This window comes from Dicentrarchus labrax, unplaced genomic scaffold, assembly GCF_905237075.1.
Source record: "Dicentrarchus labrax unplaced genomic scaffold, dlabrax2021, whole genome shotgun sequence".
Lineage (NCBI taxonomy): Eukaryota > Metazoa > Chordata > Actinopteri > Moronidae > Dicentrarchus > Dicentrarchus labrax.
This window is the reverse complement of record NW_026136718.1, coordinates 3,889,392-3,905,490: the sequence shown is the minus strand read 5'-3', so window position 1 is coordinate 3,905,490 and position 16,099 is coordinate 3,889,392. Positions and strand designations below refer to the sequence as shown.

The 16,099-nt window shown below is 40.8% G+C and overlaps 1 protein-coding gene and 1 long non-coding RNA gene across 2 annotated transcripts in view; one reads left to right on the top strand and one right to left on the bottom strand.

Moving 5' to 3' along the window:
- Positions 1-15,169, top strand: part of gmds (GDP-mannose 4,6-dehydratase) — a 169,962-nt gene extending 154,793 nt beyond the window's left edge. Inside the window, exons 10-11 of the mRNA XM_051377883.1 lie at positions 12,776-12,844; positions 14,652-15,169. Of these exons, the coding sequence (XP_051233843.1) occupies positions 12,776-12,844; positions 14,652-14,714 (132 nt within the window). The 3' untranslated portion in view covers positions 14,715-15,169. The remainder of the gene's footprint in view (positions 1-12,775; positions 12,845-14,651) is intronic.
- On the bottom strand, positions 4,546-10,348 carry LOC127350864 (uncharacterized). The gene is made up of 2 exons (XR_007880663.1): positions 9,935-10,348; positions 4,546-6,534 (listed from the first exon to the last, which is right to left on the bottom strand). It is a non-coding gene; the product is annotated as an uncharacterized LOC127350864 (long non-coding RNA).
- Positions 15,170-16,099: the final 930 nt, after the last annotated feature.

Here is a 16,099-nt window from a genome sequence, read left to right as displayed (position 1 = left end):
ATACTGCTAGAGGAAAATTTGTAAATATGCTTTATCTTAATTTGGTTGAACTTTTTACGACATTTTATCCATTACTGAGTCTTAAAGCATCTTCTGTGGTGAGGTCATTTCTATATAAATCAGCTTGTTTTTCTCAGATTCTTAAAGGTTAAATTTGATGCTAAATGGTTTTTTATGAAGGGTGTTTTTGGAGTAACTATTATAGTCATTTTGAGGTAATAACCTATTTGTTTTAATTGTGTAAATTAAACTACCCCTTTAGGCCCTTAGATTTGCTACCAACAAACCATTGGCCTACATTAATACCTTAAAGGTATTAATATCCTCATCAAAAATAGTCAATATAAAAGATTTGCTAAGAGATTTGTTAGATTTTTTTGCACACACGTATAAAACAAAGAATGTCTCTTATCCCTGAGCAAACTCGACCTGATGCAGAGAATGACTGATGGTTGGTGAGAGTCAGAGAGCAGGGAGGAGGCTGTACATTGACATGTTCGAGGAGCAGCTGAGGTGAGAAAGAGAGAGAGAAACAAAGAGCAATCGACTAATAAATAGTGTGTGGGGAGCTAAGAGTTGCAGACGGCAGATTTTGTGTGCACCCGCCTCGCCTAACCTTGACACCACCAAGAGCTCAGCCAAGGCCTGAATTAGATTACATATATCACATCCACTGTGTATGTGTGTATGCTCTACCCTGTGTGTCCCTCAGCCATAACTCCCCTCTAACTCTCCCTCACATCTAGCATCTATGTCACCTCTACCCAAACAGCTCCTAAAAAGGGAGTTGGTATGTAATCTATGTGGTTTGTATGTATTTTGGTATGTGTGTTTGGGTATTGTGAGGGCTGATGGGTGACTGAATATGGATGGTTCGTGTGATAAAGGTCCAGGCTCTATGGCAGGAGGTATTATAGATGCTTTTTGGTTGTGGCTGCTTACCAGCAGTGGTTTAAATAATCTGGCTACACTGTTGTCTTGCTTTAAATCTGGCAGCCGGACTGGTTGTGTTTCGTGCCCCGTCTGACGTTGTTGTTGCAGTGACTTTTCCATGTTCCCAGATCTCAGAAGTTAACATGATCACTACAATGTGATCATAACTGACAGAAATGATGACCAAAGTCATGATTCCATACATTAACAGTCTGTAGATTGTGCCTGAAAATCAAGAGTTTAGAGAAAATATATATATATATTAAAAAAAAGATAATATTTAGCACATTTTAAAATTATGTTTTTCTCTTTTCCTTATTGGGGTGCCTCAGTAGCTCACCTATAGAGCGTACCAAGGCTAAGTCCTTATCACAGCGGCCCAGGATTTAAAGCTTTAGTGTGTATCTATTGGCAGAAATTGAAAATAATATTCATTACTATGTTTTCATTAGTGTGTTCTTGTAACCTTAAAATGAGCCTTTTATATCTACCGTCCCTGAGGGTCGCCTTCCATGGAGTCCGCCATGTTGAACCTTCATGGTTTTACAGTAGTCCAGAAGGGACAAACGAAACACTAGCTCTAGATAGAGGTGTCAACGTTTTTTGCACATCTCCCTGCTCCCTAGTTTCTCCCTCGTGCTTGGAAGCAAAGAATGAAGCAAAAGTGTTGCAATCTCCAACTGCACCGCTAGATGCCATTAAATCCTACACACTGGTCCTTTAACGCCAGCCTCTGTGATTTTGCTATCCCCTTGGGGCGTCCCTAAACCCTGGTTGGACACCTCCTGCATTCCTTCTAATTAATGCAGAGTGAAGTTTGTGGACTGTATATCAAGTTGAAATATGCAGATCCACACTTACTGCATCTTAGAGAAAAACATATTTTTTCTCAGTTTATTGTAGTTTGTGTAGCTCAGCAATCCTGTGGATTTTACCCATCAGCCACAGCTTTACAAGGGCGCACTGCAACCTGAGCAATCAAACTATATTTCAAGCAAGTCCAGTTTATTCCAGCGATGTAAAGGCCCAGGGACCCTCCGTCTTACAAGACACGAGGTTCGCAAAATTATGTCTCCTCATAAATATATTATGCAAGAACACATGCACAATGTACCATTATGTGCATTACTCCCACAACAGGCTCATTTTATCATAGATGAGAATGAACATGCACACAGTAAAGCAATACATTGAGCAATAATGGGCATTTTGATGTTTGTCTGCAAATCAATAAAAAAGTCAAAACAAAAAATAAGGGACATTAAACCTTTTCATTTCCAAATGAGTGGTTTGCCAGTTTTTCAACGCCCTATGCACCCTGTTCTAAAGCTGTGTCTAGCAGCATTCTTTATGGTGAGAAACATGTTACTTTACTTCACTGGAGTGATGGCCAAAACTACAAAAATTGGACCCAGATTTTTTCTCCAAAAAAAAAAAGTACAAGTAGCTGTTCAACAATCATCATCTACCTAAACACCGAGGCTGGGTGTCAAAGCCCAGACAGACCCTCAGACCCTGCTTTACAGAGATTACACAACAATTAAGATAAGACTGGATGACATTTTCCTCTCCCTCTCTGTCGCTCCCTCCCTTTCTCTCTCTCTCTCTCTCTCTCTCTCTCTCTCTCTCTCTCTCTCTCTCTCTCTCTCTCTCTCTCTCTCTTTGTAGTATGATTGTAAAGAATGTTGTTTAAAGAAGGGAAATTATGTTTGCCTTTGATGTCTCCTGAAATATGAAACACCCAGAGGCTGATAGAAATGCAAAACACTCTTCACACACACACTCTCTCTCTCTCTCTCACTCACACACACACACACACACACACACACACACACATTGGCTGTATTGCACAAAGCGCTACTTCACCCAAACTACATTATACAAATGTGCAAACAGACTAAACACACATTTCACTTTTCACTGGAAATGACTTAACTGCACAGTTTCAGTTTGACCTCAGTGGAAGTGAATAGTCACCTGAGCCCCCCCTCCCACCCCACTACTCTCTTTTTCCCTCCCCTCCTCTCTCTCTATCTCCCTCCCTCCCTCCCACCCTCCATCTCTCAGTCTGCAGCTTTCTGCTGACTCCAGGAATTATGATCTGTTTCCCGTCCGCAGGAATAATAGAATACAGGAGGAGGGGGGGTCGGCAACAGCTTAGTGGAACAGTAGTGAGGAGTCCAGCTCCACTGTGGTAACAGAGTGTGTGTGTGTGTGTGTGTGTGTGTGTGTGTGTGTGTGTGTGTGTGTGTGTGTGTGTGTGTGTGTGTGTGTGTGTGTGTGTGTGTGTGTGTGTGTGTGTGTGTGTGTGTGTGTGTGTCTGCAAATGCGTTTATATCCAGATGTGCGATATTTTCCTCTTCATTTCCATAAACTTCACACATTAAAAGATTATCCTTGGACATGGACACACACACACACACACACACACACAAATATTTAACTATGATTAACAGCCATAAATCGACGCCCTCCTCCCGTTATCTTGACACTAAACGCCTCACGTATACAAGCAGGCGGCGGGCTGCGGATCTCCCTCCAGAGCGCTGCCAGGGCCTTTGGGCACTTAACACTATCGGCAGTTAGATCCAGCCGCTCGAGTGTGTTTGGAGTGTGTGTGGAGTGTGTCCTCAGCCGCGTAAATATTTATCACACGGCTCCCCCAGGAATTTTAATGAGCACTGATGGAGAGCAATCAACACAGCGGAGCCCAGAGGAGAGAGGGATGGCAGGAGAGGCCAGGAGATGAAGTGAAGTTACAGCTTGTGGTGTGATGTTTTGACTTTTAAATATCACAAGTAGCTTTTACCATTTTCCTGTAGAGATTCACACTTTCCTGCTTTTCTGTAATTGTTTCCTGTTTTGTGTGTGTGTGTGTGGGGGGTGGGTGTGTGTGTGTGTGTGTGTGTGTGTGTGTGTGTGGTGGTTTCCTGCAGCGTTGTGTCTGTAAATCGAGATACTTACTCTTTTAAGATTTGAGGCTGCCATACATGTCAGTGTGAGTGTAGTGTAGTGTACATACTCATCAGGGTGACAGGGCCACCCTTTAGAGGTCACTTAACACATTGTGTGCAGGCCAAGCTGCATGGGGAGTCGGGGAAGGAAACCTGAGCTATAACTCACACAGCTCGCTCTCTCTCTCTCTCTCTCAGACACACACACACAGAAAGAAAGATACAGAGAGAGAGAGACACACACACACACACACACACACACATGCTGGACCTGACCTTTGACCTCAGTTTGGGAGTGGCTAATCTCTCGCAGTTCATTTAAATGTATTTTGGCGATGCTTTATTAGTTTGATTTAAAAAATAAACATAAAATCACTAATTTGTGTTTCACAGAGAAACACACGGTTAACCTTTTTCAACCCTAATCACCTAAAATCAAAATCAAACCCACACAGCTTTAATTAAAAGTTCCAGTGAGAGCCTAGGATTTCTTAAGATGCCAAATATATCAGGCTAAATCTATAATGTTTCCATTTGATGGCTCAGTGCAGCCACAGAAAACATGAAGTTTTAGGTTTCTGTGTTTCACATGGTGTAAACATCATACAGTCAATGAACAGCTGGAACAAGTTGAGACAGAATAAATAAGATACTGTCACGCAGACAATACATTTATTTTTCTTACCTTAAAGCAACTGAAGGGAAAAACGTACATTGTAACATCCTGCATATTGTATAAAAAATGCAAATTTCAATGAGCTTTATTACCGTGATGTACATATACATATATTGCCAAAGCAGTCCAAAAATATCAATACAAATGCAATAGGATGCATTCATAAAATAAATCACTTTTTCTTTGTATGTTTTTCTCTTTCTTTCTTTTTTTCTTTTTCATTTCATTTTTGAATTTTGGTTTATTGGTAAGAAATGTAAAATACATTTGTGCTGCCAAAACATAAAGAGACAAAACAGCGATTATAATGTCAGAAAATGAAGTAAAAATTAGACCAAATTAAATAAATATTAAGTATAACTATTGTGAACTGGGAATACAGTGTATGATTTCAGATTGTTGCTGACACAATTTATGAGCCACGCGACTCATTTTAGAGTGAGTGCTTTGTTGGGCGACTGCTCCCGAACGGCCGTTGGACATCTCGGTCTGCCACTGTCAGACTCTTGCCCATTTGAAGCTGAGCCACGAGTTGATTCCCCCAAATCTGTGCCTTTTTTCTCGCTGCATCTCACAGTGTCTGAAAGTTCTATGCCAACACGAAGCGCTATGTGGATGGAAAGTATGGAGGCCGGTGGAGCTGTGGCAACTGCATGCATGTCTCTTTTGTTTGTTTCCTCCTCCTCCTCCTTTCGACAATCGGCACACAGCGTGGCACAGATGATCAAGGCAGCAAGTTTCTGCCTTGTTAGCAATTGCTAGCAAAGAAACTTCTACCTGCCTTGGTGCTTTCAAACCAAACTTTTTTTTGTCTATAGCCACAATGGTCCATAGATAATTTACCTATACAGTAGGGGTTGGAATTAAACAACATTTCTAAAAGCATGCAGTGTAAGCCCAGCTTTATGTTATCTTCTAGTGTACTGGTTCCCCTAAAGCCAAGAAATATCTGCTTGTGACCCCTCATCTATTTTTTCATGTATGTCTGTGTGTAGCTGTAGACATCCCTAAGTTGTATGTCACGTTTCAGATTGTTTCATTTAATTTTAAAGACCTGAAGAGGTCAAACTGTCCAGATTGTTTGACCCTTTGGTGGGTCCTGTCCACCAGGTTTTGAAACGCTGGTTTAATGTTGTGTTTTTGAAATGTAAATCCACTATTATTGTACAAATACATTCAAATTAGCTTTATTGGCATGAGCATTAAGCAAACTATTGGCAAAGCATATTCTACAAGGTTGGTCAGTGGTATGCACATTACCACATGCGTCTCTTGTTTCGTCTATCCCTCCCTTCCTCCAGCTAAAACTGGGGGCCTTTTGTGCTTTAAAGGAAGTGATAAGTCGAGGCAATGCTGGCGGAGGTGCGTTAGAAATTGACCAGTGACAGATTTGTGACTCTGGGTCTGAACAACCAGGAATGATGAAGCTCTCTCTTTTTTTACTGGGAGTGTGTACCCACCTGCACACACTTATACCAGCTCACACACCTGGTTGCACGGTGAACGCCATGTTCCTACAGACGGGCAGCACGTTTAGGGCTCCGGAGGGAGAAGAGATTTTCCCTCTTCGTCCCTTTCTTCATGTCCCCATCGCTGTCGTAATAGCAGTTCATCCTGGGTATAAAAAGCCCAGGATCAGGGTTGAGTTCTTCCATCAAAACCCCAGAAAGTTCAAAGGTCAGAACATCTGGGTCTGGTCGGAACATCTGGGTCTGCTGGGGACATCGAGGCCGTGAGCTTCAGACTCTCTCAACATTCTCGACCGCTTTATCTGATTTTACTTTGATGTCTCTGTATTCGCAGCCTCATGTCCACTACTGTACAAATACCAGAGACGCTACTGGACTTCCAAAACCACATCATAGTCTCCCAGCATGCAACCCTCAGAGAGAAAGAGAGGGAGAAGAGAGAGAAGAGAGTTGTTGTTTTTTTGAGAACGTTTGATCCGTCTCCCGTGAGTGGGTGGTTTTTCTGTAGGAAGAAAAATTTATAAATTTTAGGGACATTTAGCATTCTATCTATCCTTATGTACAAGTGTGGTAGGGGTGTGTGTGTGTGTTTGTGTGTGTGTGTGTGCGCACCTCTACATGTTTGTGTGTGTGCCCTTATGTGTTTGGAGGTCAGCCCCGGTGTGCTGTGTGATTTATTGAAAGGCCTTGCACTGATACCAGAATTCCTTTGCGTTAAATGCCTGCTCTGAGTGCCTTTTACTGCCTGTGTGCTTTATGGACCATGATCACACTCAATTTGTCTCTCACTTTTACATTTCTAAGGATTATTTTTTATGGCTTCTCGTCTTTATTAGAGTGGAGAGTGTCAGGAAAAAGGCATGAAGGGAGAGATGGGGAATGGCAGGTCATGTAGTTGACGAGCAGATATTAAAGTTAAGACGTTTTACTGGAGCTGAAGAGAATTGGCACTCTCCACACCTGAAAGTGAGATTGTATCATCAATGTTATGGCAATAACTGATCAATAACAGTCCTATAGAGAGCCAAGGCCACACCCTTCTCTTCGCTAGCTTCTGACCAAACAGAATAATCCAAACCAAATGAAAACATAAGTAAGTCAGGCATACAAAAGTTACTCATGTTAGCACTGACAATGTTTGGTAGTGCAAAACCAGTACAACTAGCCATTACAGAGGTGATTTACATTATTAAATTATTTGGTTATGTTTAGGCACGAAAATGGTTTGTTAGAATCAGGGAAATATTTTAAGGTTAGGGTAATGAAAGACAGACTACTTGGATACATTTAAAAGTCCACTTTGTAACATTTAGGACGATCTATTGGCAGAAATGGAAAATAATATTCATAGGTATGTTTTCATGAGCCGTTTTTATCCACAGAGGGAGAGGGTCCTCTTCCATATAGGCTGCCATGTTGAAACACTACTAGATGCCACTGAATCCAACACACTGCTCTTTAAAGGAAAGATTGTTGTCATGGTTAAGAGATACCAAGACTGTCTGCTTTTAAGTAGTAAGTGGGATGTGAGTAGTGGTCCTCCTCTCTAATACATTCTGCAGTAATATAACAAGGTTTACTTCTGCCTGTAAAGTCGTATTTTGCAAGGTCTATTTCTGGTTATTATAAACAGGTAATTTTCAGCACTTGAACAAATTTGTTTATCTTAAAATATGGACTTACTGTAAAATGCCAAGAACATGTTACAACTTCCCAGGAAGACTTGCGGATGTTAGTGGAACAGAGGCCAAGAGAGGAAACACAACTACAGTTCTCACTTGTCCCAGCTGGACGATGAGCCACTGGGGCATCACCTCCACTTGAATAGCCATAAAAGATTCCTGGATGATTTATCAGTCCAACCAATTAGCAACTGATTTAACAAGTTTGTGTTTATTGGAAAAAAGTCAAAGCAACACAGTTGTGCACTTGATAATAGTTGAACAGAATCCAATTAACTGAGAGCATTACTATGAGAACATGCAGTCAGAACATTATTTTGCCATGCAGCTCATGATGAGGTGAACTTTTATCATTGAATTCATTTTTGGATTGAATATAGTGTAATTTGTTGTTCTGACAAAGCATTGTGCATATAGTAGAGCACCAATTTCAGGGCTCTAGTGTTTTTCCATCTTTGCTTTACGTATGAAAACCATTTGCGTCTGCGTTTTCCCCATCTTTATTCCTAGTCCTGATACACAGCAGTCCTCAGAGACTGTAATGCCCACTCACAGGCCTGTAACCTGGTCTCAGATGGTGAGTGGGCGTTGTTCATATTGTCCTTTAATCTCTAAAATGTGTCTAATGCTCCGAGGGTGAGGGACATATTTTGTCATGGCTAATTTTCAGCTTTCTTCAACCAGTTTTTGTTATTATCACTGCCGCATATTTTCAGACCTGGGCAGAGCGCTGCTTTAAACAGGATGTACCAAAACGTTGGGTTTGGTTCCAAATCGGATCCATATGAAGATTATATTGTGCCCCCATCTGTTAGTAGTTCATGTTGAATTATTTGCTACATGCTCTGTTTGGGGTGAGTTCACTTGGCCGCAGAACGCTCTTGTTAGCAGTTTGGAAGCAGCCGTTATTCCACTGAGCCGCGCTCTGCAGACGGATCTACGAGGGTGAGATCGTCTGTCACCTGCCGAAATCCTGGTTGAGAAAGACCAGGCACTGGATCAACTTCCTGGATGCTGAACTGTGTGGTTGTCTACTAAGACGACAGACTTAGCAGACAAGAGTCTGATTTCAACAGATGTTCTCCTGCCAAGCTCAGATGGAGATTATAGAGACCAGGCATGACGATGACGAAGAAGATGATGATAATACGAGGCACAAGTCTTCTTACCTCCTCTTCTGGGTATCATTTGATTTTTTTTCATTATTGGTGCCAATACAGATGTAACTTATTTTAGGAAATATTTATCAAAATCCCTTTTTCATTTAACAAAGTATGTCAGACTTCTCAGTGCCTTGGTGTTTAATGTGGTTAACACAAGTTGCATTATGAGAAATGCATAAAAAAAATGTAATCTAAAATAATATCTGATCCAGAACAACTACAACAAGACTGGTGGTGCAGACACACTGAATCCGCTGACTAATCAAGACGACAGATCTTCATTTTCCAAAACCAAGCTCACAGTTTTACATCCTTGCCGAATTTGTCAGTTTGTCTGTGCCATAACAATCTGACAAGGCATCTGGTGTGAGTGTGTCCTGAGATGACTTCTGTTATGAGTTGGCGCTATACAAATAAAATTTAATTGAATTGAATTGGTGTCAACTCTAGTGCCAGCTTTTGACATTTTGATGGACAGAAAGTATTTAGGTTCAGTGCTAAGCCCGACTCTCTATTATGGATTTTTAACAGAGGTGGATTCACAAAAACATATAATGGTCTGCTGTTTTAGAAGCGATGATCATCTTTAATGTGGTGAAACTATGGTTTCTGTGGTGCTACATTAATAATCAGTGATAATCAGAGCCAAACATGTAAACACGCAATGTAGTATGAACCGATTTGGGTCTATTTTGAATCGTATCTGCCCCATTAAGGTACCGTTTTGTGGGAAATAAATAAATACTGAGCACAGCAATTATGCACTGTTGAGAATATATGACAACAACTCTTTAGTTTGTAGACAACAATACTGTTTATATTGGTCGCTTGTGCAAATTTGCTGGTTATAGTTTGGCAGAGGACTCAGCGGGAGCCAACTAGAACTCAACGAGAAACAGGAAACGCATTCTTCAATTTGTCAGTGTCCCTGGCTTCAGTTGAAGTGAATGAAAGATGGATGGCAGCTTGACTGAGACTACTCACAGCAGGTCATAGTATATAGTTAGTGCATTCGGTTGCCGTTGCCAAAGCAAGAGGGGTCAGGTTAAGGTCTTACCTGAGCCTCCGTTTCACATGTCTTCTCGTCTTTTGGCAACAGGGCGCCACGTTACAGCTTGGAGTTTATTTCAGTTCATTTGACTTTTAAACAAAAGGCTACTTCACTTTTTTCCCCACTATTCTGCATTACGCCAACTTTTTTGCATTTGTTTTCCTTCCCTCTTTTTGGCATCGGCTTCTAACTCACTCATATCAGATAAGACCCACCCACTTGGCATTTAGCAACCAATCAGGAAGGGACATTGAAACCGTGGGTCTCTATACTCTTAACACCAGGTCGAGATTCTACCGAAAATGTATTATCTGTAACACTTCAGACCAACTTCAGTGTTCGTGAGGAGACCAGTTGATGTTTCTTTTATGCCAGCTACAAAATGATCTTCATTACAAACCTCAATCAATATAATTATGAAGCAAGTGGATTATTTAATATAATTGTGGAGTAAGTCACCCTATAATAATTACATTCAGCCCCATGATAAATTATGTCTCATTGCTGTAGGTAATTAGTCTGAAAATGTTTCCAGTTATGGCTTCAGAGCCAAAAATGGATGTGAGTAATGTACAGAGCTGCTCACATGAGAAAGAGCTGTTTGTCCTGCTGTTACAGACGGAGGAGAAAATGGGCTGTAGCTTTCATCTGCTGGGCTGCATATACACCATGTGAGGTTAAAAATAAAAAAGGCCGCTCACCTGCAATTGAACCACATTTTCAAACTTGAGCAGTGTCACAGACCGAATCAGCCTGTACTTGTTCACTATGTGTGTGTTCAGTGTCCCTGCCTTTGTGTGTAATCAGGAGAGTGTGATTAAGCGCTGTGGAGCCTCTCTGAGATGTGGGTCCCTGCTCTCTAAAAGGCTGAACTATGCCAGTGCTGCTGTGAACGTTCCTCTGTAATAAGATCACCCAGAAGAGACATTTTCAAGAGGTTTAACGGCAGACAAAAAACACTGCTCTCTTTTTACACTGTATGGCCGCCTGTGTAGTTCTGGTCTCGGGCTGTTTTTCATGGTTTGAACTAAACGTCTTAGATCCAATTAATGGAAATTTAACACCACAGCGTCCAATACTTTAGACAATAATGTGCTTCCAGTTTCCTGTTTCAACTTGACTGTTCCCCCTTGTGCACAAAGTCAGGTCCATAAAGAAATTATTTTCCCAGTTTAATGTGGAAAAACTTGACTGGTCCTAACTTCAAGCCTGTCCAACACCTTTGGGGTGAACAGGATTTTGATTTAGCATCGGATTTCACCTGTTGATAGAATCACTAAAACACCAGGGAGATGTACTGGACGTGACCAGGCCGTATCAAGTTTAAATTGTATTCCCCACAGTAACTGTGCTTACATTCTGTCATTCACTTAGCGAAACAAGCTAATATGAGACTGTTCGGTGGAGTGGCCGTGTTTACGTTCTTAGATTTACTGTGATGGAGAGTGACGAGAACATTTGCAGTGGAGATGGCTTTGCTAGATGTGTGTTACTGAAAAGGAGAAAATAACAGCGCTTTTTTTTTTCAATTTGTTTCATGTTGTCTTCGCTCTTAACAATCTCTACCAGCATCAGAAACTCAGAGGAGAAAGCACAAGCAGCCCAAACTGAACATTCACAGTTCTTCCAGTCTTTACGTGCTATCTCCGTAGCCACCGTTGCCCCAACAAGTAGTATAATTAAGTAGTACATTTTTTTAGAAGTGGCACACCAGCTACAGTACATACCTACAGCTACAGTGGCTATATACATAGTCTCCGTAGCTACAATGTAACCCCTTAATGCACCACTATAAACCTATAAATCAACTTTAATGTTCTTGCAGCTGAATTGAAGCATCCAAGTTCAAAAATCATGTGGAAAACCTTCCCATGGTTTTTGAATGAGACGCTCAGCAGTCACTGAGTGAAACGTTTCGGTGTCCACATACTTTTGGCTATATAGTGTATATAGTTTTAACCTCCATGCACAGAGAAAACAAAGAAAAAAGAAAGTGGAAGACCAGCATAAAATTAATGACTCTGGTCTTTTTTTTTTTAAGAAAGAAAAATATAGTCATTGTTTTCCTTTCAACAAAAGATTTTAGTCATTAATTTTAGAATTAGCTGCAGGATTAACAAACATACCGTATCAGTTAATTGAAAAAAGGAGATTCTTCAGTATCAGGTTTCACCACAGCGTTTTTATTAGACCTCTCGAGGCCAACATGTGTGTTTCTGTTACATACTTCTACGAATGATGCTTAAGTAAAAAAAAAAATCCCCTCAAAAATTGAGATGGAAATAGAAATGTGGACAGAGAGAGGAAGAAAAGAACGCTTTACAGAGAGGACATACAGGGAGAAGTTTTTCTTCTGTCTCTTTGGTGGTCTCAAGCAGGGTTTCGCTGGATCTTGAACCCGGTGCAAAACACAACAGGGGGGAAAATGAGTAAGGGGGAGGAGGATATGGGGGGTGAGTGGGGGGTCCTGGGTTGGGGGGGGTTACACCACCAGAGTCCCACAATTCATCATCCTCTGGCACCGACAGGGGCTGTCTGGACAGATCAGTGGTGGGGAGCCGAGGGGGGGGGATTGATGGCCGGCGAGACTTTGTGACCTCCCTTTTTTCCCGAGAGAGGAGATTTTTTTTGTGTGTGTGTGTGTGTGTGTGTGTGTGTGTGTGTGTGTGTGTGTGTGTGTGTGTGTGTGTGTGTGAGAGAGAGAGAGAGAGAGAGATCCAGTGTGTCTTTATATGAGGACGACACATCTGATCAGACATGACAGATCATTTATTTTTCTTTCTCCTTTCTCTCCCCCCCTCCCTTTCTCTCCCTCTCTCTCTTTCCTCCTGTCTTTCTTTTCAACAGGACTACCTACAAGGCGACAGCACCAAAGCGTATCAGAAGATGGGTTGGAAGCCAAAGGTGACTTTTGAGGTGCGTATCCCACACCTGGAAGAGCTGACATCAGTATGGTTTTATTAGTGGGAATACTGTGCTGCACAAGCACAGACAGGGAAGGATTCAGTGAAATCTAATTAATCCACAGAAAGGACAATGTCTGAAGAAAAAATACTAAAAGAAGCAATTCATTGACAAATGGAAGAATATGGAGAGGATTTGTGGCTGAGCTAGAAAAGCGGGGACTCGGACACAAAGAACTAAGTGTGTGTGTGTGTGTGTGTGTGTGTGTGTGCGTGTGTGCGTGTATAAGTAGAAGGTGGGTGGGGTTAGCATGGTATGTGGGTGGGGTAGTGAGAGGATATTTCTTTCTTCTTAGTATGTGAGTGTAGCCTACTTTTTTATAATCCCCTCCAGACATGTGTGCAACAAAAGTATAATTTCCACATTAAATTTCTAAAAAAGTAATCTAGTCCTTCTACCTCATTAAATATCCCAGAATATATTCTCATTGTATGTGCACTGGTGGCTTCAAGTTTCTACATCACACTATAATAATAATAATAATAATAAAATAAAATATAAACTGCATACTGGACCAGAACTGACTTCCAAACCATTTGTGATGTCACAAATCATGCTCGTAGGCCCCACCCCTTAAAAATAGAAACTTTCCACTTTCAGCAGATGAATGTGAAACATCCTTCTAGTGTCAAACTTTGCACAGACATCATTCTGCACAGTGAAGATCAATCATTCAACAAATATGGATATACAAAGATGCACTGACTACTGAGGCCCGCGTGAACCACACAAGAAGCAACAGAAAACCAACAAATCAGCATCAACAGGCCTACTTATATGTCTTAGAGAGTTAATCTTGTGTTTTGCCAATGTGAACCTACTGTATGCTACATGGGAAGGAATATGAAATAGTTTCCTTTATTGGAAATGGTGGAAGGCATGGAATTTAATAAAAATAATAATGGCAAAAGAAGAGAATATTTTTCTAATATATCTCAAGATATGGCGAAGGAATGCAAAGCCACATATTTAAAAAAAATCTAACTGATGTTCAGTGCTGTTAACTATGTTCAACCGTTCTTCATCCCCTTAGACGAAACTCTCCATATTTGGTTTGTAAGCATTTATATAGACAGCAGAACTGAGTGAAACAATAACATGATATGATCATATACTGCAGTGACTAAAGGGCCTGTGAATTGTTTGAAATAATTTGGGTTACTATTATGTCCGAGTTTTATTCCAAAATTATAATTTTTGGAGAAATACAGTAGAAACATGGTTTTCAAAACCTATTTTCGTTTAACAAAAGAAGCCACAAACACCAGCTGCCAAACAGGAACTTTGCCTAAATAAAATACGGTATTAAACTGGCAGACTTTTGAATTACATGAGGAACTAACTGCTCCGAACATAATCAAACAAGACTCCAAATCTGTCCTGACACTCAGAGCCGATTCTCTGCACTTCACAGTTTTTGATATTCTGTACAATGGACACATTTCTGTCAATGCAGGAGAGGTATGAAGGTTCAATATCCAGCCTGAATCGTCATTCCTTCTTCGAATACATTTCAGGCTGTGTGTCCATCTGTGAGACACTACCAACTTAAAGCTCTCACTGTGTTCACGTATAGCAGGCTCACCATAAACCACAATGTAAATAAATAAAGACAAAGCGTCGCAATTACAATCAGTGGCTCTACTGTGTTTTTATTAAAAGATTGATTTGTTTTCACATCCTTTTCATTAAATATGAGTTCTGATGTGACTTTCCCTTCTTTTGTGAAATGAAATGTTGACCTGGTGTCCCTCTGCAGGAGCTGGTGAAGGAGATGGTGGATGCCGACATTGAGCTGATGAAGAAAAACCCAAACGCCTGAGGCCAAATCACTCCTGCGTTCTACCACTGAGACCAACAGCCCAGGGAGCACGTTGTATTTTTACCTTTCTGACTTTTCCAAATGAAGTAATCGTGTCCTTTCTTCTTTGTTAAGGAGGCTAGGCCGAACCATGTATTGCCTTTGTGTCTTGTGTCTATTTCTAGCATCATGTCATTTTGATTTTGTTTTGTTATCACATAGCAGAGATGCCTTTTTATATTACAACACTGATCATGTCATAATTTATATAGATGGCAAGTTTTAGGGGTTTATTTATGTGTATTTGTTTCCTTTTGATTGTGACATTCTTTCTTTCAGATGGTAAAATGGCAGAATATATAAATAAATAGAGGGTTGAAGATTTTATCTTTTACTGGAAAAAAGGAATGAACGGGTTTATTAAAGGTCTGAATGAACAAATGAAGCATTTGGTACAATAAAAACAGATCTTTTTACATGTTGTCCAGAAGTGTTTGATTTGTTTTCTGATTCAAACTGTGATGAAGAGGGGGTGATGATTATGTTGGTATAAATACTAACATCCTGCTGTTGGATAGTTGTGTGTTTTGTGTATTTTTGTTTGTGTGTTTTTGTTTTTTCCTTGTAGGTCTGCCAAGGAAAGTGTGAGAAATGAAGGCAGCAAGCAGCAAATCCTCTTTTAGTTTTAACTGCAGGTACCTCTGTAAGGTAAGACTAAGTGTGTGTTGTTTTTTTTTTGTGTGTGTGTGTGTGTGTGTGTGTGTGTGTGTGTGTGTGTGTGTGTGTTGCCCTGGTTGTGCAGGGGTCGGTCGTTTCTCTCCCCTCTGCTCGCTCCGGCTTTCCAGGCTTTTTATTTGCGAGCACACTGCGCTCTTTTATTCGTCAGGAAGTGCGTTTTTCCCCGTGCCCGGAGCCCCAGGGTCCCGGTCTCAAACGCCTCTTGTCTGTGCAGACTGGCTGCAGATTTCAAAGGCGTACAGGGAGCCTGGATCCGGACCTGCTCTGGTCCTGATGATAGTCGTTATACAGTGAAAACATTAACATTTGCCATCTCCACTGAATTGTCTTCTTTCTCCTGAGCTAAATGTGTTCCCTGTGTGCAGTGGATTTACACTGTGAAGCCCTCAGACTGCTGTGAGAGGAACTGATGGGTTGGTTTGCATGGAAACACGTGAATATTACTCATCTTCCAAGATTTTTCTCTTTTAGCAAAAATAAATCCGTGACTGCAATTAAAATACTAATTTTTAAGTCTGACAGGTTCATTTCCTTTCATCCTATTGGATTAGTAAATTAATTAAATGCAGACATTATATTAAATATCAGTCATTATGTTTAATAGCGCCTCTTGGGCCTATCAGTGAAATACCATATAGCTGGCTGTGTTTGCTTATTCCAGTATTTTT